Source organism: Tachyglossus aculeatus, chromosome 5, assembly GCF_015852505.1.
Source record: "Tachyglossus aculeatus isolate mTacAcu1 chromosome 5, mTacAcu1.pri, whole genome shotgun sequence".
Taxonomy (NCBI): Eukaryota; Metazoa; Chordata; class Mammalia; order Monotremata; family Tachyglossidae; genus Tachyglossus; species Tachyglossus aculeatus.
The window spans coordinates 54,004,243-54,031,590 of NC_052070.1; the positions used below are offsets into that span (position 1 = coordinate 54,004,243).

The 27,348-nt window shown below is 48.0% G+C and overlaps 1 protein-coding gene across 1 annotated transcript in view; it reads left to right on the forward strand.

Moving 5' to 3' along the window:
- Positions 1-27,348, forward strand: part of PLEKHM2 (pleckstrin homology and RUN domain containing M2) — a 79,428-nt gene that overhangs the window by 37,666 nt on the left and 14,414 nt on the right. Inside the window, exons 3-12 of the mRNA XM_038747298.1 lie at positions 9,023-9,129; positions 10,067-10,176; positions 11,309-11,408; positions 13,156-13,243; positions 15,362-15,548; positions 16,854-16,913; positions 22,636-22,864; positions 23,403-24,248; positions 24,605-24,674; positions 24,855-24,945. Coding sequence (XP_038603226.1) covers positions 9,023-9,129; positions 10,067-10,176; positions 11,309-11,408; positions 13,156-13,243; positions 15,362-15,548; positions 16,854-16,913; positions 22,636-22,864; positions 23,403-24,248; positions 24,605-24,674; positions 24,855-24,945 — 1,888 coding nt within the window. The remainder of the gene's footprint in view (positions 1-9,022; positions 9,130-10,066; positions 10,177-11,308; positions 11,409-13,155; positions 13,244-15,361; positions 15,549-16,853; positions 16,914-22,635; positions 22,865-23,402; positions 24,249-24,604; positions 24,675-24,854; positions 24,946-27,348) is intronic.

The window sequence follows — 27,348 nt, forward strand, 5'->3', positions numbered from 1 at the left end:
CTTGACCTTCCCTCTGGCCAGAGTTCATGGGAAGGGGCCCAGTGTGCCACAGAAGAGGTGACTGAGTCATCAGCTCCCTGAAGACTCTCAGCACTAGGGGAGATGGGGCTTTTCCCAGCATTTAGAATGAGCCAGAGGGGGCTTCCCCGGGGATTTGGGGCTTTTCTGGGTGTCCGAATCAATCAATCAATTAATCGTATTTATTGAGCGCTTACTGTGTGCAGAGCACTGTCCTAAGTGCTTGGGAAGTACAAGTCCGAATCCAGTCAATCAGTTGTATTTTCTGCAGAGCACTGCGCTAAGCACTTGGAAGCGTAAAGTATGACAATATAAAAGACGTTCCCTGCCCACCACGAGCTTACAGTCTAGAGGGGGAGACAGACATTAATATAAATTAGTAAATTACAGATATGTACATACGTGCTCTGGGGCTGGAACGGGGATGGAGAAAGGGAGCTAGTCGACTGATGCAGAAGGGAGTGGAAGAAAAGGAAAAGAGGATTTAGGGAAGGCCTCTTGGAGGAGCTTTGCGTTCAGTAAGGCTTTGAAGGAGGGGAGACTAATTGTCTGTCAGATGTAAGAGAGGGTGTTCCCAGGCCAGAGGCAGGACGTGGGTGAGAGGTCAACGGTGAGATAGATGAGATGGCAGTACAGGGAGTAGGTTGGCATTAGATGAGCGAAGTATATGGGCTGGGTTGTAGTAGGGGAGTAGTGAGGTGAGGTAGGAGGGGGCAAAGTGATGGAGGGCTTGAGGGCTAATGGTGAGGAGCTTTTGTTTGATGTGGAGGTGACTGGGCAACCACTGGAGGTTCTGGAGGAGTGAGGAAACATGTCCTGAGCGTTTTTGTAGAAAAATGACCCAGGCAGCAGAGTGAAGTATGGAATGGGAAGACAAAGGAGATAGTGAGGGCAGCAAGGAATTCTGATACAGTATTCAAGGCAGAATAGAAAAAGTACTTGGCTTAAACATGGCAGCAGTTGGGATGGAGAGGAAAGGGCGGTTTTTAGCAACGTGGTGGAGGTTGAACCAACAGGATTTAGTGATATATTGAATATGTGGATTGAATGAGAGCGGGAAGTGAAGGATAGCGCCAAGGTTATGGGCTTGTGAAACAGGAAGGATGGTGGTGCTGTCTACAGTGGTGGGAAAGTCTGTTTCCCACCAGTCAGTCCATCGTCCCCTTTCTGGGTAAGATCGTGGACAGTGCAAGTGCATACAGCCACTCACACACCCGACCACCATGAGGACAGTCTACATTGACCATCGATGCCTTCTTACTACCCCGTCAGGAACTTCTCATTAAAGAAAGATCTTCCCTAATGACAGGTCATTGGTTCCAATTGGGCGTTCAGGTCATGAGTGAGCAACAAGGCCATTATCTAGTAAGCCATGCTTAGTATTGTCTTTCTAAGTCATGAAGGCTGTCTTGACTTGATTGGAGTCATAGAGCCATAAAAGCCAGTGGTGCTTCTTGTTATAGTTATTATCATCATCATCATTATTATGACATTTGTTATGTACTTAATATGTGTCACGACGGTTCTGAGCACTGGAGTAGATACAAATTAATCGGGTCGGTTGTTTTATGCTGTCGAGTCGTGTCTGACCCATAGACATATCTCTCCCAGAACGCCCCACTTCCATCTGCAGTCGATCCGGTAGTGTATCCATAGAGTTTTCTTGGTCAACATACGGAAGCGTTTTAACATTGCCTCCTCCTGCACAGTAAACCTGAGTCTCCGCCCTCGACTCTCTCCCATGCTGCTGCTGCCCAGCACAGGGGAGTTTTGACTTATGGCAGACTTATAGCACTGGCCAAGCTAGGAATGGAATGGGTAGGCCTCTGCTTGAGTCTCCCTCCCGTAGTCGTGACTGGTAGAGGACTGCAAACTCTTCAGGTGCGACCCTGAGAGAGGAATCAGGTTGGACAAAGTCCCTATTCTGCATAGGACTCAGAAGTAGGAGGGAGAACAGGCATTGAATTCCCATTTTACAGATGAGGAAGTTGAGGCACAGAGAAGTTAAAATGGCTTAAGTGGCTATAAATCCCTCTTCTTCCACTCCCTTCTGCGTGTCCCTTGCGCTTGGATTTGCCCCCTTTATTCAGCCCTCCCTCAGCCCCACGGCACTTATGTATATATCCGTAATTTATTTATTTATTCATATTAATGTCTCTCTCTCCCCCTCTAGACTGTAAGCTCATTACGAGCAGGGAATGTGACTACCATCTCTGTTATATTGTACTCTCCCAAGTACTTAGTACTGTGTTCTGCACACAGTAAACACTCAATAAATATGATTGTTTGGTCTCTTCTCCCACTACACGCCAGCCCACACCTTTCATTCTTCCCAAGCTAACCTACTCTCTTTTAATTCTTTCTCTCACCTCCAACCCCTTGCTTGCACATTCTCTTGGCAAAAATTACTTCTCCCTTGAAATCCACAAGATTTCACACAGCCCCTCCCCATCTTCAAAGCCTTCTGAAATAATAATTACTAGCAGCGTGGCTCAGTGGAAAGAGCACGGGCTTTGGAGTCGGAGGTCAGGGGTTCAAATCCCAGCTCCACCACTTGTCAGCTGTGTGACTTTGGGCAAGTCACTTAACTTCTCTGGGCCTCAGTTACCTCATCTGTAAAATGGGGATTAAGACTGTGAGCCCCTTGGGACAACCTGATCACTTTGTAACCTCCCCAGCACTTAGAACAGTGCTTTGCACATAGTAAGCACTTAATAAATGCCATTATTATTATTACTAATAATAATTATGGTATTTGTTAGCACTTACTAAGTGCCAGGCACCTGTACTAAGCACTGGGGTGGATATGAGCAAATTGGATTGGACACAATCCCTTGTCCCACATGGGGCTCACAGTCTCGATCCCCATTTTACAGATGAGGTAACTGAGGCACAGAGAAGTTAAGTGACTTGCCCATGATCACACTGCAGACATGTGGCAGAGCCAGGATTAGAACCCATGACCTTATAACTCCCAGGGCCGTGCTCTATCCACTACGCTATGCTGAAATCCCATCTCCAGAGGCTTTCCCCAATTCTTTTCTTCTCCCCTGCTCATCTCAATCAATTAATCATTCAGTCATGTTTATTGAGCCCTTTCTGTATGCAGAGCAATGTACTAAGTGCTTGGGAGAGTACAATATAACAGAGTTGCTTGATATGTTCCCTGCCCACAGCACGCTTACCGTCTAGATGGGGAGGCGGATATTAATATACATAAATAAATTGCAGATATGTATATATCGCCTCAGCACTTGTGCATTCAGGACCACCCATAGAACTTTGACAGGTTGATTTACAAAATCTACTACTGAAAAGCCCATTTATTCACCTATCCGTCTTCCCAATCTCTTTTTCCTCCTAAATGTAGACAATTTTGTGCTTGTTTCTCCCATTAGATTGTAGGATCTGTAAAGACAGAGATCCATCTGTTATTTCAGTTGTATTACCAAGGATTTAGCAAAGTCTGACTATTGATTGGAATGAGGTTGAAATAGTGGGTTAAAATCAAGAGTTTTGGAGTATCTATGCAAACGTGTCTCACAAATCTGATATACTGTTATATTGAATTCTCCCAAGTGATCTTAGTAACAGTGCTCCGCACACAGTAAGCACTTTAAACATATAATTGAATTTTCCTCGCTGTCCCCTACCTTTTTGCTCTTCACAATTAAGAATGGAGGTTTTTAGGGTGATTTGCTCATTGGATGATTTCTGAGTGACATAACAAAAGCAGCTTGGCCTAGTGAAGCAGCGTGGCTTAGTGGAAAGAGCATGGGCTTGGGAGTTAGAGGACCCAAGTTCTAATCCCAGCTCTGCCACTTGCCGGTTGTTTGACCTTGGGCAAATCACGTAACTTTTCTGTGCCTCAGTTTTCTCAACTGTTAAATGGGGATCCAGTACCTGTTCTCCCTCCTACTTAAACTGTGAGCCCCATACGGGACAGGAACTGTGTCTGACCTGGTTCATTTGTATCTACCACAGTGCTAAGAATAGTGCTTGACAATCAATCAATCAATCGTATTTATTGAGCGCTTACTGTGTGCAGAGCACTATACTAAGCTCTTGGGAAGTACAAGTTGGCAACATATAGAGACAGTCCCTACCCAACAGTGGGCTCACAGTCTAAAAGGGGGAGACAGAGAACAAAACCAAACATACTAACAAAATAAAATAAATAGAATAGATATGTACAATTAAAATAAATAAATAAATAGAGTAATAAATATGTACAAACATATATACATATATACAGGTGCTGTGGGGAAGGGAAGGAGGTAAGATGGTGGGGATGGAGAGGGGGACAAGGGGGAGAGGAAGGAAGGGGCTCAGTCTGGGAAGGCCTCCTGGAGGAGGTGAGCTCTCAGTAGGGCCTAGTAAGCAGTTAACAAATACTGTAAAAAAAAAATTCAGAACATATCTGCTCCAATATGTAGGAACAATAGGCTGAACTGATAACTTTTCACAGCCTGATTTACCCAGTTCAATGTGGTAGACTGTCAGTCTCTATCTAAAAGAAGCAATGTGGGCTAGTGAATAGAGCACAGGCCAGGAAGCTAGAAGAACTTGGATTCTAAGCTTGGCTCCACCACTTGTCTGCTGCCGACCTTGGGCAAGCCACTTTAACATCTCTGAATCTGTTACCTCATCTGTAAAATGGGGATTAATGCCTTGCAGCCCCAAGTGGGACATGGACTATGTCCAGCCTGATTAGCTTGTATCTACCCCAGCACTTGGTATAGTGCTTGGCACATAATGTTTAGCAAAGACTGTAAAAAGCAAAACGAAACAAAAACAGAACCAAAAAACCCCAGGACGTGTCTTCTTCCACATGTATAGATTGAATTGATAACTCTTCACAGCCTGATTTACCTACTTCGCTGTGGTGGATTATGTATCTGGTCTGTTGGCCACTTTTGTTAGTGAGACCTTTTCTAATTTTGGACGGGGAAACCCCCTGTTCCACTCGTACTAGAGTTCTATTTGGAAAAGAGCACAAAAACTCTTTCAGCCGGGCCTGAAAAGAAGCCTGTGTAAGATGGACATTGCTCTTAACAGTTGGCCTTTCACTCCTTTCCTTTGTTCTCGAACTCTAGCCCAGTCGTTATCCTGGTCTCTCAGGGAATCCCTCCCGCCATTTAATGTGACTTACGGCCCACTGGAAAACTTGGAGGACATTGGAAATAGCCAACAGATCATTCCTTGTGTTGTGTTAGACCTTTCCCTGGTGCAGTGGGAAGAGAAGCTATTTTTGTGGTAGGAGTTGAATGGTTGTTCTGTATCCAAGAGCACGTGAGACTTAGTGTGGTGGATTTTTCTGGACTACTGCCCTTGGAAGCACATTTTTCTGGCCTGGAAGACTGATGAACTGGGATGGTTTTGTGCTGTCTGATAAGGTTTCTGTCACCTCTGCATTTGGAAGGCCTGAGATTTTAGAGTGGAGTGTCAGCAGGAGAGAAGCTAACTTGATTCAAATGAGTTGTATTTATTGAGCACTTACTGTGTGCAAAGCACTGTACTAAGCGCTTGGGAGAGTATAATACAATGACAAACTGATACATTCCGTGCCCACAACGAGCTCACAGTCTAGAGGGGGAGACAGACATTAATATACATAAATAAATTACAGATCTATACATATGCGCGGTGGGGATAGGAGGGAGGATGACTGAAGGGAGCAAGTCAGAGCGATGCTAGTCTCAGACAACGATGCATGATTCTGTTCTCAGGGAGTCTCAGACTTTCTTTAGCCCAACAACTTTAATAATTGTGGTATTTGTTAAGCACTTACTATGTGCCGACCACTGTTCTAAACGCTGGGGTAGATACAAGGTGATCAGGTTGGACCTTGTCTGTGCCTCAGTTGTCTCAACTGTTAAGTGGGGATTCAATACCTGTTCTCCCTCCTACTTAGACTGTGAGCCCCATGCGAGACAGGAACTGTGTCTGACCTGGTTCATTCCACGGTGCGCTTAGAACAGTGCTTGACACATAGTAAGCAGTTAACAAATACCGTTAAAAGGCCCAAAGAGCGCAGCTTATCAGGGAACGTATCTGCCAATTCTGCTGTACTCTGCCAAACTCTAAGTACAGTGCTCTGCACAGAGTAAGCACTCAATAAGTACCATTAGTTGACTGAGGACCCCCTCCTCTGCAGTTGATTGGGCCTGCACTCTGGTCAACCTCTTTCCTTATGCCCATGGCTCATGTGGGACCAGGCTGGGCTGGAAACAGTTGTTCCTTTGGTACCACTGGGGAACTACTGGGGAAGCAGTGTGGCTTAGTGGAAAGAGCCCGGGCTTTGGAGTCAGAGGTCATGGGTTCAAATTCCCGCTCCGCCGCTTGTCCGCTGTGAACTTCTCTGTGCCTCAGTTCCCTCATCTGGAAAATGGGGATGAAGACTGTGAGCCCCAAGTGGGACAACCTGATCACCTTGTAACCTCCCCAGCACTTAGAACGGTGCTTTGCACATAGTAAGCGCTTAATAAATGCCATTATTATTATTATTGTTGTTATTATTATTATTATTACTACCCAGGCCTGGATCCGTATCAGGATCAGAAGCTCTCCTCCTCCTCCACTACAATCCGACTTCTCTTCCCAGCAGCCGTTTTCTTGGGAAAGCCGCTGGCCACCAGTTAATCTCCATTAGCCCTATCAGGGGTCAGTTTGAGCCCCCCCACCCCCCATTTCACGGTTTGGCTGTGATCAGAAGCAGCGTGGCTCAGTGGAAAAGAACACGGGCTTTGGAGTCAGAGATCATGGGTTCAAATCCCGGCTCCGCCAATTGCCAGCTGTGTGACTTTGGGCGAGTCACTTAACTTCTCTGGGCCTCAGTTACCTCATCTGTAAAATGGGGATTAAGACTGTGAGCCCCCCGTGGGACAACCTGATCACCTTGTAACCTTCCCAGTGCTTAGAACAGTGCTTTGCACATAGTACGCACTTAATAAATGCCATTATTATTATTACTATTATTATTATTAGTATTATCTGCCCCCATCACATAGGGTCATCATTGTTTAATGGCGTCTAACGGGGTCTCTCATCGAGAATGCAGACAAACCTCGGTCCTGTGACTTTGGACAGGAGGATCCCGACCAGTGACTCGCATGAGAAGCAGCATGGCTTAATGGAAAAAGCCCTGTCCTGGCAGTCGGAGGAACTGGGTCTTAATCCCAGCTTAATCCTCACTTCTCTGTCCCTCATTTCTTTATCTGTAAAATGGGGCTTAAGACTGTGAACACCATGTGGGACAGGGACCATGTCCCAAGTGATTAGCTTGTATCTACCCCAGCACTTAGTACGGTGCCTGGCCCATTGTAAGCGCTTAACAAATGCCATTAGAAAAAAAAATGGAAGAGTTGATTACAGCAGTAATGGTTGGCGTGACAGTACATGCCCTTGATGGTTCCCACCCATCCTTTTCCCACAGGGGCACGCGGTGCATCGGTAACAATTTTAATTTTAGTATTTGCTAAGCACTTACTATGTGCCAGGCACTATATTAAGCGCTGGGGTGGATACAAGCAAATCGGATTGGACACAGACCCTGTCCCATGTGGGGCTCACAGTCTCAATCCCTATTTTACAGACAAGGTAACTGAAGCACAGAGAAGTGAAGTGGTTTGCCCAAGATCACACAGCAGACAGGTGGCAAAGCCAGAATTGGAACCCATGGCCTTCTGTCTCCCAGGCCCGTGCTGTAACCAGTAGGCCATACTGCTTCTCAACAAATGCAACACGTTGCGAGGTGTAATTTTGCATAACAGAACCCGACCACAGTGATGGACCGAAGTGACCACGGCTGTAGCGTGGTGAGCTAGGAACTGCCGTGGTCCTCGCCACTACCATCGGCCGGCGATTTTCAGGATCCCGTTTGAACCTATCACCTTGTGAAATACCTTTGTCCAGTCAAAAACCATCCTCTTCACCGCTGATGGGGTAGCCTCAGCTGGCAGCCCCTCACATCTGGCTGTGGCACCACCAATCCGTGATGAGGTCAGGGTTGGACTTTAGTAGCAGAGGCGGGAGAGATCACCATTTATTAACCAAAGCAGAGTGGTCTAGTGGATAGAGCGCCGGCTTGGGAGACAGAAGAACCTGGGTTCTGATCCCAGCTCCTCCACTTGTCTGCTGTTTGACCTTGGGCAGGTAACTTCACTCTCCGTGACTCAGATAATTCTGTAAAATGGGGATTAAGACTAAGACCCATGTGGGACATGGACTGTGTCCAACCTGATTATCGTGTATCTACCCCAGCACTCAGTACAGTGCCTGGCACGTAGTAAGTGCTTAACAAATACCATGAAAAATATGCCCATTTGGGCAAGACTCTGAGCTGAATCAGTCAGGCACTGGTGTTTATTGAGCACTTACTGTGTACACAGCACTGTACCTAGTGCTTAAGAGAGTAGTTAAGCAGCGTGGCTCAGTGGAAAGAGCCCGGGCTTGGGAGTCAAAGATTGTGGGTTCCAATCCCGCCCCTACCACTTGTCAGTTGTGTGACTTTGGGCAAGTCACTTCACTTCTCTGGGCCTCAGTTCCCTCATCTGGAAAATGGGGATTAAGACTGTGAGCCCCGCGTAGGACAACCTGATTACCTTGTATCCCCACCAGCGCTTAGAACAGTGTTGGGCACATAGTAAGTGCTTAACAAATACAATCATTATTATTATTATCCAGTGCTTAGAACAGTGCTTGGCACATAGTAAGCGCTTAACAAATACCATCATTATTATTATGGTGATGATACAAAAGAGTTTGTAGCTATATTGCCCACACAGAACTCAGAAGGAAAACAAACCTCAGAGAGGGACCCCGTCCTACCCTCTAGAAGCTGATAAAGCCAGCCTGGCCCAAATGGAAGGAACCCAAAACATAGCTCTACGTGATGAAAGTTGGATTCTGCTTGGATCGGGGCAGCTTGATTGAAACTTTATTGAAATGTCTCTGGGCAGCTTCTCCAGCTCCAGTGTCCTTCAGGGCTCTTTTTGGTCTTCAGTTGCAGAGTTACTTTGCGGCCTGTGAGGATGAGACCCCGGCCATTCGCAACCATGACAAGGTCCTGCAGCGCCTATGCGAACATCTGGACCATGCTCTGCTCTATGGGTGAGATGGCCTGTGTTTGGGGTTGGGCCTCCGCTAGGAACAAGAGTGGACATGGGTGTGATTAGAAGACTGGAAGGCAGGAGAGACTGCTTCATCTGGCTTTTGCTTTCCTCCAAAAAAGAGGACCTGGATTCTGAATATGGACTGCCACTTGACTTCTGGCATCAGGGTATATTGTCCTTGGGGGCAGGGGCTTGTGGAAGGAGCCACTAGCCGTTATAAATAATCATAATAATAATGATAGTACCTGTTAAATACCTTAAATACCATTATTATTATCATTATTTATTACTCTATTTATTTATTTATTTATTTTACCTGTACATATCTATTCTATTTATTTTATTTTGTTAGTATGTTTGGTTTTGTTCTCTGTCTCCCCCTTTTAGACTGTGAGCCCACTTTTGGGTAGGGACTGTCTTTATATGTTGCCAACTTGTACTTCCCAAGCGCTTAGTACAGTGCTCTGCACACAGTAAGTGCTCAATAAATACGATTGATTGTTAAGCGCTTACCATGTGCCAAGCACTATTCTAAGCGCTGGGGTAGATACAAGGTAATCAGATTGGACACAGTCCCATTCCCACATGGGGCTCACACTCTTAATCCCCATTTTACATATGAGGGGACTGAGACCCAGAGAAGAGGCGTGACTTGCCCAAGGTCACAAAGCAGGCAAGTGGCAGAGCTGGGATTAGAATCCAGGTCCTTCTGACTCCCATGCCTGTGCTCTGTCCACTAAACCACGCTGGAATGGTAGCAGAGGGATTCATTATGATCGGCCTGAATTAGTTTCCCGTTAGAAAATTTTGGAATGGGCATTTTTAGGCCTCTATCTTCCCTTAGGGAGGGGGATGCCATTTGGTTGGTGGCCAGAACCCGAGCTTCCAGCCCCTCTTCCCAACTGAAGCCTCACAGAGATGTCCTGCTTTCTCAGGCTACAGGATCTTTCTTCAGGCTACTGGGTATTGGTGGTGCATTTCACTCGGAGAGAAGCCATTCGACAGATCGAAGTGCTGCAGCACGTGGCGACCAACCTGGGACGCAGTGAGTACTTGCGGCGCCTGCTCTGGGCAAGGAGTGTGGGATTCGAGTCTCCTGGGCTCTGACAGGACCACTGATGTCAGAGTTGGTATCATTCAGTTGTTTCCTCAGTGATTGTTTGGAGTCAAAGGTCATCAGTGCAATGTCAACACCGACTCCTGATTCTTCCGCACTTTTACACCAGGCTGAGTTTACAGAGGCGTACATCTAACGCTCCAGCTTAAGTAATTCAAAAGATTATATCTGCCCTGAAATCCAAAGCCCATAAGGATAGGCCCCGCTCTTTCGCCTTGAAAGAGGGGAAGATATCAGACCTGGGAATTACAGGACTTCTTGCAGTTTCCAGGTTGTCGTCTTTGGAGTCTACTAGGAAGCAGGCGGGGAAATTCATCTTGGGCAGATTGACCCCAGTGGGGAGCAGATGTTTTAATAATAATAATTGTGGTATTTATTAGGAAGCTGCATGATGCTTGGCACATAGTAAGCGCTTTACAAATACCAACATTATTATTATTATTAAAGCACAGGCCTGGCAGTCAGAAGGTCATGGGTTCTAATCCTAGCTGCAGCACTTGTCTGCTGTGTGACCTTGGGTAAGTCATTTAATTTCTGTGGCTCAGTTCCCTCATCTGTAAAGTGGAGATTGAGACCGCCCCACATGGGACAGGGACTGTGTCCAACCCGATTTGCTTGTATCCACCCCAGTGCCTGGCACATAGTAAGCGCTTAACAAATACCGTAATTATCATTACTATTAAGTGCTTACTGTGTGCCAGGCACTGTGCTAGGCGTTGGGCTGGATGCAAACAAATCGGATTGGACACATCAGGCCCATAGTCTCAATCCCCATTTTACATTTTACAGTTCCATGAGGCCCAGAGAAGTAAAGTGACTTGCCCAAGGTCACACAGCAGACAAGTGGAAGAGCTGGGATTAGGCCTGTGTTCTATCCAGTATGCCATTCTGTTTCTTATAGCTTGAGGGATAGCCTTCTCCGGAGTTGGTGCCCCGGTATGCATTCAGAGGCTGGTCCAGTCACGGGTCCCCTATCCCCATTCTTCCCTGAGTCCGGCACCCTGCCCGGGAAAGAATAACTGTCCGTGGCTGGATCTGCCCACCTGCCCTCTTGTTTCAGGTCGGGCCTGGCTGTACCTCGCTCTCAATGAGAACTCCCTGGAGAGTTACCTGAGGCTGTTTCAGGAAAACTCGAGTTTGCTGCATAAATACTACGTCAAGTGAGTATTCATTCAATCATTTATTCAGTCGTCTTTATTGAGCTCTTACTGTGTGCAGAGCACTGTACTAAGCGCTTGGGAGAGTATAATATAACAATAAACAGACACATTCCCTTCCCGCAGTGAGCTTACAGTCTATAGAGTTCCCAACTAAGTACCTCTCCACTCCCCGTCTTTTACACAAGTCCTAGCTGAGCAAAAAGATAACACTTAAGTCCAGCCACATGTCCTTCTGTTCCTTGGGAAGCAGCCGTGGCAAGTCTCAGATCTTCCCTGGAGCCTTTTCCCTTTCCCTCCCCCAGAGATGTAATTCCAGCATCACCGGCTAATAAAAATAATTGGAGTATTTAAGCACTTACTATGCGCCGAGCATTGTACTAAATGCTGGGGAGGTAGGACAGTGTCTGTCATCATCATCAATCATATTTATTGAGCGCTTACTATGTGCAGAGCATTGTACTAAGCACTTGGGAAGTACAAATTGGCAACATATAGAGACAGTCCCTACCCAACAGTGGGCTTACAGTCTAAAAGGTCCCATGTGGGGCTTCAGTGTCAGTGGGAGGGAGCAAAGGTTTTGAATCCCCATTTTACAGATGAGAAACTGAGTCACAAAGAAGGGAAGTGACTTGCCCAAGGTGACCCAGCAGGCAGGTGATGGAGCCGTGATTAGAATCCAAGTCCTCTGACTCCCAGGCTAGTGGTGGAGCTGATGTAACATCTCCCTCGTGGTCCTTACTTGCTACCTCAGGTTCCATTCATAGACTTCTGGTCCTCTGACCGTAGGTCCATAACTTAGTTTGGTCAGCAGGGATGCACCCTTCACAGAAGGCAGAAACATTCATTCATGCATTCATTCAATCGTATTTATTGAGCGCTTACTGTGTGCAGAGCACTGTACTAAGCGCTTGGAAAGTACAATTCGGCAGCAGATAGAGACAATCCCTACCCAACAGTGGGCTCACAGTCTAGAAGGGGGAGACAGATAACAAAACAAAACAAGTAGGCAGGCATCAATACCATCAAAATAAATAAAGAGAATTGTAGATAAATACACATTATTAATAAAATAAATAGAGTAATAAATATGTACAAATATACCCAAGCGCCGTGGGGAGGGGAAGGGGGTAGAGCAGAGGGAGGGAGTAGGGGCAATGGGGAGGGGAGGAAGAGCAGAGGAAAAGGGGGGACTCAGTCTGGGAAGGTCTCCTGGAGGAGGTGAGCTCTCAGTAGGACTTTGAAGAGCGGAAGAGAGCTAGTTGGACGGATGTGAGGAGGGAGGGCTTTCCAGGCCAGAGGTAGGACGTGGGGCAGGGGTTGATGGCGGGGCAGGTGAAATCGAGGCCCAGTGAGAATGTTAGTGCCAGAGGAGAGGAGTGTGCAGGCTGAGATGTAGAAAGAGAGAAGGGAGGTGAGGTAAGATTGGGCAAGGTGGTGGAGAGCCTTGAAACATCTGTATTCATCAGGTGAGATAAAATGTAATGAAATGTATTCATTAGGCGAGATGTTTGTTCCTACCATGTCATGGATGATTCTTGAGTTTGTATCTGAGAGTGCTCAAGGAATAAGCACTAACGTCAAAATCAAGAGAGACATCTCAGGATCATTCGGGGAGAAAGCCGAAAGACTCGGACTGAGGGGATGTTTATTGAGTTGTCCTTCGGGAGGCCATGTGCTTGGTTCAACCCTTTCTTTGTGCTGGATGCTGGGCTTCCCAACTGAGAACACTTCCCTGTTTGTCTTGCAGGAATGCCCTGGTCTGCAGCCATGATCACCTGACTCTCTTCCTGACTCTGGTATCTGGGCTGGAGTTCATTCGGTTTGACCTGGATCTGGTGAGGCGACACCACAGTTCACTGAGTGGTATTTGTTAAGCGCTTACTATATGTGAAGCTCTGTACTAAGCGCTGGGGTAGATAAAAGATAATCAGGTCCCAGTTGGGGCACTCGGTCTAAGTAGGAGGGAGAATAGGTATTGAAACCCCATTTTGCAGATGACAAAGGTCAGCAGTGCTCATGGTAAAGCTGAAAGGCCTGGCAGGAGAGGTGGTTGGTTTAGGAATAAAACATAGTTTATCAGGCCCCAAAGAGGGAACTCATCTAGACCAATTAAACTCTTCCCTGAGGAGGAAGTCATGGGAGAGCCAAGGTTTGGAGCTTTTGATAGAATTTGGTGAATGGAGGCATAAGGAGACTTAAATGAGGCCAACATTTCTTAGCTCATCCTCACTATCAATCAATCAGTCCATCAGTGGTATTTATTGAGCATTTTCTGTGTGCAGAGTGCTGTTCTAACTGCTTGGGAAAATAAAATACAGAGTTCCCAGGTGTGTTTCCTGCCCACAGTGAGCTTACAATTTAGAGGGGGAAACAGACACCAATCATTTCCTGGAGAGCAGAGCCAATAATCCATCAATCTCAGCAGCCGTGAACTGTGAATTTTAAGTTGTTTCTTTGGGATTTTCCCCATGATGGCAGTTTTATGGAGAAAAATCCATGAAAAGCATCTCAATTTTTACCTGCCCGTACCCAAATACTCAGAGAACTGCACTCCTCCCTTCTCCACCTTGAGGTTTACCTCCATCTAGGTTGGACAGTGTATATGTATGATTTATGAGAAATAACCGAGAATAATTACGCTGGGAAAAAGGAAGGAGTCTGAGCAGGTTCACTTTTAGGCTTCAAGGAAGGTAGGGTAGAAGTTTAGAATTCCCAGGGCACTTGAAAAGAGGACAGATGGGCAATTTTGGTGTTGAAGACTTCGGTTCCAATAATAATAATAATAATAATGATGGTACTTATGCGCTTACTATGTGCCAATCACTGTTCTAAGCTCTCGCTGCCACCATAACCATTTCTTCCCAACCAGGGCAATTGTGAAAACTGAGGTTGCTGAGGATTGCACCCTTGACCTCCCTCGTCTTGCGTTAGTTGATTTCCACAGGAAAGAAGCAGAATTGGCTGGAAGGGGATTGTGGGAAAGTCCTGCAGGTAGCCCCTAGGTCCGGAACCTGCATTTCTGGTTGAAATAGGCGTAAAAAGGATGGACTGGTTTTGGGCCAGCTCAAACTCCCCTTCAAGCCCTGTTATTCAGGGGCCCATGGCCTGACAGATGGAACCCGGCCAAGTATGTGCAGTGTTTTTGCAGATGCGTGATTTGTCCTGGAGGGCTAATGGGGTTTGTAGTCCCAGAAGCCTATGGGGACAGCTGTACCCTTGCTAACTTGGTGAGGCCTGCAATTCCTGCTCCTAACTAGATGTAGTCTACAATAATAATAATTATGGTATTTGTTAAGTGCTCACTATGTTCCAAGCACTGTTCTAAGTGCTGGGGGGATACAAGGTGATCAGGTTGTCCCATGTGGGGCTCACAGTCTTAATCCCCGTTTTACAGATGAGGGAACTGAGGCACAGAGAAGTTAAGTGACTTGCCCCAAGTCACACAGCTGACAGTTGGCAGAGCCCGGATTTGAACCCATGACCTCTGACTCCAAAGCCCAGGCTCTTTCCATTGAGCCACGCTGCTTCTCCAGTGATCCTAAGCTCCCAGAGCTTAATTTGGGTCAGAATGGGCTCGCCCAAACCCCTGGAGAGGTTACAAGTTAATCAGGTCAGACACAGTCCCTGGCCCTCATGGGGCCCACAGACTAAGTAGGAAGGAGAGTAAGTATTGACTCTCCATTTTACGGTTGAGAAAACTGAGGCACAGAGAAGTTAAGTGGTCACCCAAAGCCTGGGATTAGAAACCATGTCCTCTGATTCCGAGGCCCCAGCTCCTTCCACTAGGCAATGTAGGTTCTTTGACTCGTGTAGCTCTAGAGCAGTATAGAGGGTAGAGGCAGGGTCAGTCAGCATTCCCATTCCCCTGCCTAGACTAGGCCTTCCTCTCTGGGCCCAAATCCCTCCCTGCTCTAGATCTGACCCTTTGTGTCCCCTTTTCACTTGGTTCTCAGGATGCACCTTACTTAGATTTGGCCCCCTACATGCCCGACTACTACAAACCTCAGTACCTGCTGGATTTCGAAGACCGCCTGCCCAGCTCAGTCCACGGCTCGGACAGCTTGTCTCTCAACTCCTTCAACTCCGTCACCTCCACGAACCTGGAGTGGGATGACAGTGCCATCGCCCCGTCCAGTGAGGGTAAGTGCAAGACGGAGTCCGTCTTGTTCTCTGGAACCTCCTTCTCGGGTGGCTTGGCATCGCAGTTTGGCACCTTCCTTGGCTCACATTAGGGCTCCCCGAGTCAAAGCTTTTTAGTAGGACAGCTGGAGTGTCACCCAGCTAGACCTAGACACCCAACTGGTCGTGCCCTTTCACCTAAAAGCCTGAGAAGTGTTGAAGGAACAAGTGGCGGGGACCGATCTGGGATTAAACACCAATGTTGCAGGAGTGGACTCTGAAACAGAAAGCTGAAGCGTTCAAAAAAGTCCATTATCCTGGAAATTTGGCATTTGCCCACTGAATTTCCCCAGCCTTTCCCATCACGAGGCTGCCAGTGCTGGCAGTGAGCTGCGTGACCTGAAGAAACCCAAGATAAGAGTTGTGTATCGCTATTTCCCATTTCAAATTCTCCCTGCCTGCAGCCTGATTTGTGTAAGACCTTGGGAATCATTTCCATGGCCAGGCTGAGCCACATTCTCACCTGATGGAGGGCAGGAAGGGATCAGACCAAGAGGCCAGACCTTCCTGCTAATTAACTTTGCTTGGTTCCAAGACTAGGAACAGCTAGAGGCTACAGAATCACAGGAGAGAAGAACCTAGCTAGAGCCCAGCCTTTCGGAGCCCTCTGGGGATTACTGGCTGCCTCAATACTGGGTCCTTGACTCTGCGTGAATTTCCTGGGACTGAGTACTCAAAGGGGTCATGGCCCTTAGAGTTGGCAGTAACAGGGCTCTCTGTAGCCATGGATGACAAGAGGAGGAGGCTCGAAAGATCCCTCCAAGCTTTCAGTGATCCAGAGGAAACTACGGTCACTGTGCACTTCCCTTCTTGAGCTCCTCAGGGCCGGATGGGTTGAGGACTCAGGCCACCTGGGGCATTCTGAGGTGGCTCATTTTCTGCCAAAGCCACACACACCAGTTTTTTTAGAAAAGGAAAACCCCATCTGGTCTAGTTCAGTGACCAAATCCTGACCTCTGTGGTAGTTGCTATGCCGGGGCGGGGGCTGAGCCTGAAGAACAGTTGCCCTTTCACCTCTGAATCTCTGATCCCGAGCGCTTAGTACAGTGCTCTGTACACAGTAACACCCAGTAAATACCATTGATTGATCTCTAACTAATTGTCCTTCATTTTCTAGATGAAATGTAGAAGGGTAATTTTTTCTCTCTCATGTTTTCTCCCCATGTCTCTTTCTTCCCTCCTTACTCTCCCCTCTCCCCTCCCCCTTCCCGCCCCCGCCCCACTGCCTATGTTTCTAATCCTCAGTTTTGTCCCTCATTTTTGTAGATTATGATTTTGGAGATGTGTTTCCAGCATTGCCGTCTGTACCCAGCACAGACTGGGAAGGTGGGACCCAGTCCGCTCTTACCCCGTTTATGTGCTCTGCAACGTCACCGTGCCAAGCTTGCTGCATGCTCTGAAATCAGTTCATTAATAGCAAACCCAAATTCAGTATGCTAATCCCGATGGAATTTGGTAGCAGCAGAACCCAATGCTCAGGCCTAACAACTTTCCGTGTGTTCAAGTGGCAGGGGAATTACACACGCACACAACTAAGCGCGTGCACAAACACACGCTGTCCAGCATGCAATTTTCTTGCATTATGCAATACCCTGGGGGGGGTCTATTAAAGTGATGGCACTCAGTGCCCGGGGTGATCATTGTTACTAACTCTAATTCCTACTAATGGATCAGTTGCATCTAGCATGGGGCTGTTGAATGCGTGACAATCAATGACTTGAATTACCTATTCAGGGCACCCCGACTTGTTTCAAGTGACCGCTTCAGCGATGTCCCTCAGGAACCATGAACAGACTCTGTAAATCAGACCGGGTCTAAGGCAATGGGGAGCAGGACTGATAGGTAATGGTGCAATGGACTCTTTCTCAGTCTGTAGTACTGTTTTCCCTGTGCGGGTAAAGACGAATAGCACATCCAGTCCTGAGATGGGGGGTGAGGTCTAAAGGAGGATTGCTGTGGTGTAGCTGAAAGCTCTTCAATGCGTCTTGTTGAATTTGGCTCGGGGATTTGGGAAACTGCAGTTTCCTGAAGCAGGGGCTGGACCCTTTTTTTTATGGTATTTTTGTGGTATTTGTTACGATGTGCCAGACTCCATACCAAGCGCTGGGGTAGATACACGCTAGTCAAGTTGGACACAGTCCATATCCCACATGGGGCTCACAGTCTCAATCTCCATTTTACAGATGAGGTAACTGAGGCACAGAGAAGTTAATTGATTTGCCCAAGGTTACGCGACAGACAAGTGGTGGAGCTGGGATTAGGAGATTAGAACCCAGTTTCAGTAACTACCTAGGGTTGTTGTTGAAACTAAATTGGACACACTTGTCCCTAGTGTGTTGAAAAATTATCGCCTTTTAGCAAAGCTTCTATTTCTGCAGCCTCCTGTAAAGCCTTCTAGACTGTGAGCCCATTGTTGGGTAGGGACCATCTCTATATGTTGCCAACTTGTACTTCCCAAGCGCTTAGTACAGTGCTCTGCACATAGTAAGCGCTCAATAAATACGATTGAATGAATGAATAAAGACTAATTAGTCGTATTACAGCTCCTTATTTAGTTGATGTAATATTTTACTTTGAAATACTTTAACAGACAATAAATAATAGTCTAGTGGTGTTAATATTATAGAATACTGCATGTAAAGAAATTTTATATTACCTCTAAACTGAAGCTCTTTGTGGATTTCTTTAAGAGGGATTGTTTCCCAGCAGCTGGTTGACTTCAGAGATCTTTTATCTGCAAAATGGAGATTAAATACCTGTTCTCCCTCCTACTTAGACTGTGAGCCCCATGTGGGACCTGATTATCTCGTATCTACCCCCAGTGCTTGGGACAGTGTTTGGCACATAGTAAGTGCTTAACAAATACCACAGTTATTATTATCATTACTGTTAGAGAAGCAGTATGGTATCCACATAGTAAGCGCTTAACAAATACCACAGTTATTATTATCATTACTGTTAGAGAAGCAGTATGGTATAATGGATAGAGCTCGAGTCTGGAAGTCAGAAGGTCGCAGGTTCTAATCCTAGCTTCGCCACTTGTCTCCTGTGTGACCTTGGACAATCACTTCACTTCTCTGGGCCTCAGTGGCCTCATCTGTGAAATGGAGATTGAGACTGTGAGCTCCACATGGGCCAGGGACTGTGTCCAACCTAATTACCTTGTATCTACCCCAGCACTTAGAACAGTGCCTGGCACATAGTAAGAGCTTAACAAATACCATCATTATTAATATTATTATTATTAGTAGTAGTAGTAGTAGTGTTATTGTCATTATTTCAGCCCACAAAAGGTCACTAGCCATTCCCATCCTAACTAGCGTCATTCCCATGCCTGAGAGCAGCAAGCATAAGGAGTCTGAAGGAAAGCGCAAGAGGGCTGAATTGCATTTTGGATTTTTTCCATTAAAAGTTGCTTTGAAGGCAGCCTGATTTCTAACAGACCCCAGAGTTAGCAGTACTAATAATATTTATTAAACACCTTCTGTGTGCCAAGCGCTGCAGTAAGCACTGAGAAAGAAGTACACAGATGAGCTATAGGTATGGTTTCTGGCCTCCAGGGGCTCACAGCCTAAAAAGAGGGGAAGAGGGAGGTGGTTGGTGACAGATGCATAAAAGAAAATGAAATCACGTAAAAGACAAGAATGAGGAGAGATAAGACTGGAGCAGCAGGATTTCAGGCAGTTTTGCAAGTTTTCAGGAGCTGTCTAAGCTAAGAGTCTCTAGCGTGGAGAGCTGAGTGCCCCCCTCCTGAGATCTGGCTCCTAGCCCAGAGGAAACACACTTGGGCTTCAATCCCTTACGACCATCACTCTGGATCACTTCTTTCCTGCCCCAAGAGCCAGCCTGAGGGACTATCCCTCACTCCTCTGGAGAAGGATCTCCAAGCCAGGCAACTGCTCCGAGTCAGTGGGACTCCCCAGCTTTGTCTCTTTAAGGGTCGCTTCCTGGGTCACGGGCCATTGCTAGGATACGGTGATTTCTTCCCACGTAGTCTGAGCTCCAAATGCCCGAGTTGGAGGGTGATGCCTTTTTTCTTCCCTGATAAAACTTAAGGCCCCTCTGACCGAGATGTTTGTAGCACTTCAGAATCCCAGACTGTAGCCCATTCTGAGTTGAAACCCAGAATTGAGAAGCAGCATGGCTCAGTGGAAAGAGCCTGGGCTTTGGAATCAGAGGTCATGGGTTCAAATCCCGGCTCTGCCAATTGTCACCTGTGTGACTTTGGGCAAATCACTTAACTTCTCTGTGCCAGTTACCTCATCTGTAAAATGGGGATTAAGACTGTGAGCCCCCCCGTGGGACAACCTGATCCCCTTGTAACCTCCCCAGTGCTTAGACTGTGAGCCCCCCCGTGGGACAACCTGATCCCCTTGTAACCTCCCCAGTGCTTAGAATGGTGCTTTGCACATAGTAAGCACTTAATAAATGCTATCATTATTAATTCCATCAGCAGAGCTTCAGTCTCCAAGCAGCTCGCCTCCTGGCACGTGTGCCCTGTGTTGCTTTTTCTCGGATCACAGCCTAAAAGGCCAACTGGACACCCCAGTCCAGCCCCTCCGTGCTGATTAATCATGTGGTGATCAGGGCCCAGCCTTATTTTATTTTATTTTTTTACGGCATTTATTAAGTGCTTACTGTGTGCAAAGCACTGTTCTAAACGCTGAATTTCTGCAGTGACTTGTCATCCCCAGTCACCAGAGATCTGAGCTCTCTCTTTGCTGGCAGAACCTGGCAAGGCTGGGTTGGCTTTGGTGTTCCCTCGGCCAATCCTGCCAACACGTGAGAAGCAGTGTGACTTAGTGGATGGAGCACAGGCCTGGGAGTCAGAAGGACCTGGGTTCTAATCCTGGCTCTGCCATGTGTCTGCTGCGTGACCTTGGGCAAGTCACTTTACTTCTCTGGGCCTCGGTTGCCTCATCTGTAAAATGGGGATTAAGAGTGTGAGCCCCTTGTAGGACAGGTAACTTGTATCTACCCCAGCACTTAGTACAGTGCTTGACACATAGCGCTAAACAAGTGCCATAATTATAATAATAATAATAGCAACCATTATTATTATCATTCCTGAGCTTGTAAGCAACGGAGGATGCTCGGGAAAAGCCTGAGTCACTGGGAGGCACCCAGGGTCTCCCCTCCTCTCGCCCCCTCTCCCCATCCCTCCCCTTTTTCTAACAAGCTCCTAATGGCAGAGAAAGAGATCAGCACAGTTCTTGTCCCCAGCATGACCTGGAAGAGGGTACATCTGTTCTGTTGGTTAAATCCCACTGGGGCTTCCCTGGGAAGGAAAACAGGGGGAAGGGGGCAGTCCTAAGAACTGATGGTTTGGATTTGGTGGTGGCTTTGATGATGCGAGTTGGTTTGCGTCACCAGTGGGCTTTCTCGACACCTGTAACAATGGCCTGACCAACCTCAGCACCGGGTTCCAGAAGGATTCTGATTAGCAGCTGCTGTAGCAGTTCTCATCTCCTGACTAACCCCGTAGGCTGAGGAGGTGGAACATAGCAAGAAGTCTGTTGGGACTGATGAGGAGTAATAGCTCATCATCGTGTTGGGGAGAGACTAACCAGGACCTGGTCTTCTCGGGTGTCTGGGCTAGAGGCAGGTAGGTCAGTGTGCTGGACTGGGGGAAACAAGGGCCCCTTATCTTTGCCCTGGTTGTCCGCAGAACAAACTTTAATGCCGTAAGCAGCTGGGGCAGAGCCTCCCCCGAGCCCTTTTTTGGGTCCCTGCTGTTAGAAAGGTAATCTGCTGTCTTCAGCAGGCAATCGATTGGTGGTTTCTAAGACCCGCTAAGAAGCTGATGAGAAAATGGAGTATTCCAGATGGGGCTAAGGATAGAATGACATTTGCTGCATTTACTCTGAGCACATAATGGCCAGCGAGATATGCACGAGCTAGCAAATGTACCGTGTCATCCTGTGCCTCCCACCTATTAACCCCCAACCTGGGCCGCTCCACCAGCTGGGCCTAAGGACTTTCTGTTCAGGTGTCATTCCTCCTCTGACTGATGGATGCTGTTTTTCCCTTCCACTGGCCCAATTTGTCTCCCCCAATCCCACAGCTGATGAAGCTGACGAGCAGAGTTAAGCCAGCTCCTCTCTGAAGTGCCTTCCCTCTCTTATGTTGCCCTATCAGTCAGTTGTATTATTGAGCACTCGCTGTGTGCAGAGCTCTGTACTAAGCGCTTGGGAGAGTACAATATAACAACTGAAAGAGGAGTGTTGTTATGACTGTACCTAAGACTGTGTGGGAGAGCTGAAAATTGAGCAGTGTTCATTGGTCACTGGCTGTCCCTGAAGCGTCAGGAAACCAAGAACTGGCCCCAGGAGCATTGGCAGAAGCTACGTAGAACTAAATGTCTTGTATTGGTGATCAGTCAGTAGCATTTATTGATTAGAGCACTGTTCTAAGCCCTTGGGAGTGTACACTAGAGATAGTATATATGATCCCTGCTCTCAAGGAGCTTACAGTCTAGTGATGCATCCCCTCACCAACTCAAGGGAAGGAGCTGCAGTTTCATCCTCTAGGGTCAAGAAAAGCAAATAAGGTATTTAAAACCCACCTTGTTTAGGAGCAAGGATTTCAGGTATCTTTCCCAACCGTGAGGAAGCAGGGTCTAGAAGAATGAATCTTGGGCTGGGAATCAACAAACTTGGCTTCTAGTCCTAGCTCCATCGCTGATTGTCTGTGTGTCAGGAGCAAGTCACTTAGCCCTCTGTGCCTCTGTTTCATCATCTAAAATGGGTGGTAATGCCTGCTCATATCTGCACAAGTGTTGGGAGAGTAAGGAAGATATCCCTGAAAGAACCTTGAGCTCTTGAGAAAGACAATCCCAAAATTCAAGGCATTATTTCTCTTGTTCCCTTAAATTCACCTTAAAGCAGAAATGCCCTTTGCAGTTTGCCCTGAGATGGGGCGCAGCCTGGGTACAGGCAAGGCACAGCTCCTAGCTCGAGAGCGGTTTCTTGGAAAGGAACTCCCCATCTCCCATCCTACGGTCCCAAGGTCTGACAGGAGAGGTTCTCCCTGCTCTTGTTTGTCCCAGATGGAGACCTCACTGACACCATCAGCTGCCCCCACTCCACCGCCTCCGACTTGACCAGCAACAAAGCTTCCTTGAAGAGCCCCACTCAGCGCTACAACCCTTTCAACGAGGACCGAGCAGAGACGGTGTCCTCCTCCGATACCACTCCCGTGCACGCCACTTCCCAGGAGAAGGAAGAGACCACAGGGCTGGAGCCTTCAGAAACCTGCACAGAGCTTGAAGTCATCAGGTCAGTCGGGAAAGACCCGTGTGGTGGAGGGATATGGCGAACCACTTCCGCACCAGGGTTGTGGCGGTGCCGTGGGAAGGAAACGTTGAGTTCCCCTGTGGGGTTCAGGGGCCTCCAGCAGTCCTCGGGCCCACTGGGGAGTAGTGCGGGACCCCAGTGTGAGATTCACCTCCCAGGGGATGATGGAAAATCAGAGGGTCACCTGGTAATTTGCCAGACTCCTGAGCTGTCACATCTGCTCAGCCACTAGTCCTTCTGGGTCTGACCTAATTAACTTGTACCTACCCCAGATAAGCACTTACTGTGTGTGAAAGCTTGGACCAGTGTTTGACACATAGTACGCAATTAACAAATACCATTTAAAAAAAAAAAATAGGGACTGGCCGGACCTGCCCTTTGATCTGGCCCAGTGGGGCATTGGTTATGTTCTTCAGGAGGTTGCCGGGGAGTGACCCAGGCCACTTGGGGCCCATCTGAAACCCCAGGGAAGTGGGTGAATTTCAGGCTCTTCCCATCACGTGGGCTTTTCTGCCTTCAGGGTCACCAAGAAGAAGAAAACGGGCAAGAAGAAAAAGGCCAAATCCGAAGAGGAGCCAAATGCCCTTCACCCCCCCTCCGCCCACCAGCCCGGTTCCCATCATGGGGACGGGGACAACAGTGCCAACGAAGCGGGGCTCGGGGCCGACCCGCCAGGCCCCAGGCCTTCCTCACCCCGGGATGGGGGCGAGGGGCAGGGCGGCACGGCCAAGAGCAGCGAGCGCTCAGACCTGAGCCAGATGGGCCTGCGGATCCCTGAGATGAAGGACACGTCCATGGAGAGCGTGGGACAGCCATTGAGCAAAGTGATTGACCAGCTGAACGGGCAACTGGATCCCAGGGGCTGGCAACCCCCCGTCGAACCCCCGGACCAGTCCTTTCGGACCCGCTCTCCAGGGGAGACCCCGGAGGGACCAGCACTTTGCGACTTTAGTGAGGGGATTCCGGCCCCGATGGACTTCTACCGCTTTACCGTCGAGAGTCCAAACGCTGCTACAGCAGGTGGTGGCGACCATGACCCTGCAGGGCCTGGCCAACCGCTATATGTTTCTGGTGGCCCTGAGGCTGCTGGCCAAGAAGAGGAAGGAGGAGGAGGAAGGGGAGCAGAAGAGGGGCAAGCACCTGGGCCTGTAGAGGCCTCGCCACCAGGGTCTGAGAATCAGGAGGTCCAAGCCAAGCTGGAGTTGGCCGCCGTGAGCCGAGCCGACGAGCCCGAAGGGGGGACTGGGGAGGCCGTCTGCCGATTCAAGAGGGACCAGCCCAGCCCTTGCCTGAGCAGCGCTGAGGACTCTGGAGTGGATGAGGGGCAAGGGAGCCCCTCTGAAATGATCCACCCGTCGGAGTTCAGGTGAGGAAGGGGCCCCCTGCCAGCCCAGCCGGGGGCTTCCCAACAGGGGCGCTAGGGAAATGGGGGAGGGTCCTGTCCCCCTCCCCCATGTAAAGGAGAAGGCAATTTATGCTCCTGTCGAGTGGGGCCACAAATCCTGGCCACCGAGCAGAGACAGAGCGATGCCGGATCCGGCATGTGTGGCACCACCCTGAACCGGAGTAGCCCAAAGTCCCCAACTCAAAGGCTGCTTCGGAGGCCAGAGAGGCTTGGCTCGGGGTGGGGCGGGTGACAGTCTCTTTTCCTGTGAGGAGCTGCCACTTCAGACTTCCTCCCTGGTGTTCCCTCCCCATCTATGCCTCCTCTCTCCTCCGCAGGGTGGACAACAATCACTTGCTCCTGCTGATGATCCACGTGTTCCGTGAGAACGAAGAGCAGCTATTCCGGGTGAGTCCGGGTGACTCGGCTGAGGGGCCCCTGGTGTCTTCCCTCCAAGAGCAAGGGGAGGGACGCGGTCTGGCGGGAGGGACCATGCCCCGATGGCAGATCCCCCAGGGTGGTGCCGCGGCGGTGCCCGCGAATCCAGAGCTCAAAGGGGCATCCGGCTTCTCTCCCTGCGGGCCCCAGATGATCCGGATGAGCACCGGCCACATGGAAGGGAACCTCCAGCTGCTGTACGTGCTGCTGACCGACTGCTATATCTATCTGCTCCGGAAAGGTAATTTCTCTCCTCCTCCTCCTCCTCCTCCCAGCCCCTCCTTTCCCGCTCTGCTTGTGCGTGGCAGGGCTGGGAGGAGGGGAGATGAGGAATAAGTCAATCAATTGTATTTATTTTGCACTTTGTGCAGCGCACTGTACTCAGAGCTTGGGAAAGTACAGTATAACAATATAATAGACCCATTCCCTGCCCACAGCAAGCTTACAGTCTAGTTTAGTCTTACACTTGGCTAATAGGCGCTGCACCTTGAGGCCTGACGCTTAACCTAGCCGAGCTTCTTAGCCACATTTTCTCTTCTCAGTCAATCAATCAATCAATCAATCAATCATATTTATTGAGCGCTTACTGTGTGCAGAGCACTGTACTAAGAGCTTGGGAAGTACAAGTTGGCAACATATAGAGACAGTCCCTACCCAACAGTGGGCTCACAGTCTAAAAGGGGGAGACAGAGAACAAAACCAAACATACTAACAAAATAAAATAAATAGAATAGATATGTACAAGTAAAATAAATAAGTAAATAGAGTAATAAATATGTACAAACATATATACACATATACAGGTGCTGTGGGGAAGGGAAGGAGGTAAGATGAGGGGGACGGAGAGGGGGACGAGGGGGAGAGGAAGGAAGGGGCTCAGTCTGGGAAGGCCTCCTGGAGGAGGTGAGCTCTCAGCAGGGCCTTGAAGGGAGGAAGAGAGCTAGCTTGGCGGATGGGCAGAGGGAAGGCATTCCAGGCCCGGGGGATTCTCCTCATGCCTCTTGTTCTCTGCCCTTTTTGTCTGCCTCCTTCATAGAATAACAATAATAATAATAATAATAATGGTATTTGTTAAGCGCTTACTATGTGCAAAGCACTGTTCTAAGCGCTGGGGAGGTTACAAGGTGATCAGGTTGTCCCACGGGGGGCTCACAGTCTTCATCCCCATTTTACAGATGAGATAACTGAGGCACAGAGAAGTTAAGTGACTTGCCCAAAGTCACATAGCTGATAATTGGCAGAGCTGCGATTTGAACCCATGACTTCTGACTCCAAAGCCCATGCTCTTTCCACTGAGCCACGCTACAAAACACTTGGCAAAACAAATCAGCGAGACTTTTTTTTTAGTGGACAGGAAATGTGTCTGTTTATTGTTGTCCTCTCCCCAGTGCTTAGTAATGTATGTGCTCCGCACACACTAAGTGCTCAATAAATATGATTGAATGAGTGAATGAACTGCAGTATTGACTGTCTTTCCAGTTGCGCTTACATTTGAATAGGTTGCATCTTAAAGATTATGTAGCTACGTAATCAATCAATCAATCGTATTTATTGAGCGCTTACTTTGTGCAGAGCACTGTACTAAGCGCTTGGGAAATACAAGTTGGCAACAAATAATCCTTACAACTAAGCAGCTGTGCTTTTTCCTCTTCTCCTCCTCCTCCCCTCCCCACAACTCTTGTATATATTTGTACATATTGCTCTATTAATTTTGTTAATGATGTGTATATAGCTATAATTCTATTTCTTCTGGTGGTATTGACACCTGTTTAGTTGTTTTGTTTCGTTGTCTGTCTCCCCCTTCTAGACTGTGAGCCCATTGTTGGGTAGGGACCATCTCTATATGTTGCCAATTTGTACTTCCCAAGTGCTTAGTACAGTGCTCTGCATACAGTAAGTGCTCAATAAATACGGTCGAATGAATGGATAATAATTATGGTATTTAAGTGTTTACTATGTGCCAAGCAGTGTTCTAAGCACTGGAATAATAATAATAATAATGGCATTTGTTAAGTGCTTGCTACGTGCTGGGCACTGTACTAAGTGCTGGGGAGGATACATGCAAATCGGGTTGGACACAATCCCTGTCCCATATGCGGCTCACATTCTCCCCATTTTACAGATGAGGGTACTGAGGCCCAGAGAAATAAAGTGACGACTTGCCCAAGGTCACACAGCAAACAAGTGGTGGAGCTGGGATTAGAACCCATAACCTGATTCCCAGGCCTGTGCTCTATCCATTATGCCATGCTGCTTATCAATCAATCAATCAATCGTATTGAGCGATTACTGTGTGCAGAGCACTGTACTAAGCGCTTGGGAAGTACAAGCTGGCAACATATAGAGACAGTCCCTACCCAACAGTGGGCTCACAGTCTAGAAGGGGGAGACAGAGAACAAAACCAAACATACTAACAAAATAAAATAAATTGAATAGATAGGTACAAGTAAAATAAATAAATAGAGTAATAAATATGTACAAACATATATACATATATACAGGTGGTGTGGGGAAGGGAAGGAGGTAAGATGCGGGGGATGGAGGGGGGACGAGGGGGAGAGGAAGGAAGGGGCTCAGTCTGGGAAGGCCTCCTGGAGGAGATGAGCTCTCAGTAGGGCCTTGAAGGGAGGAAGAGAGCTCAAG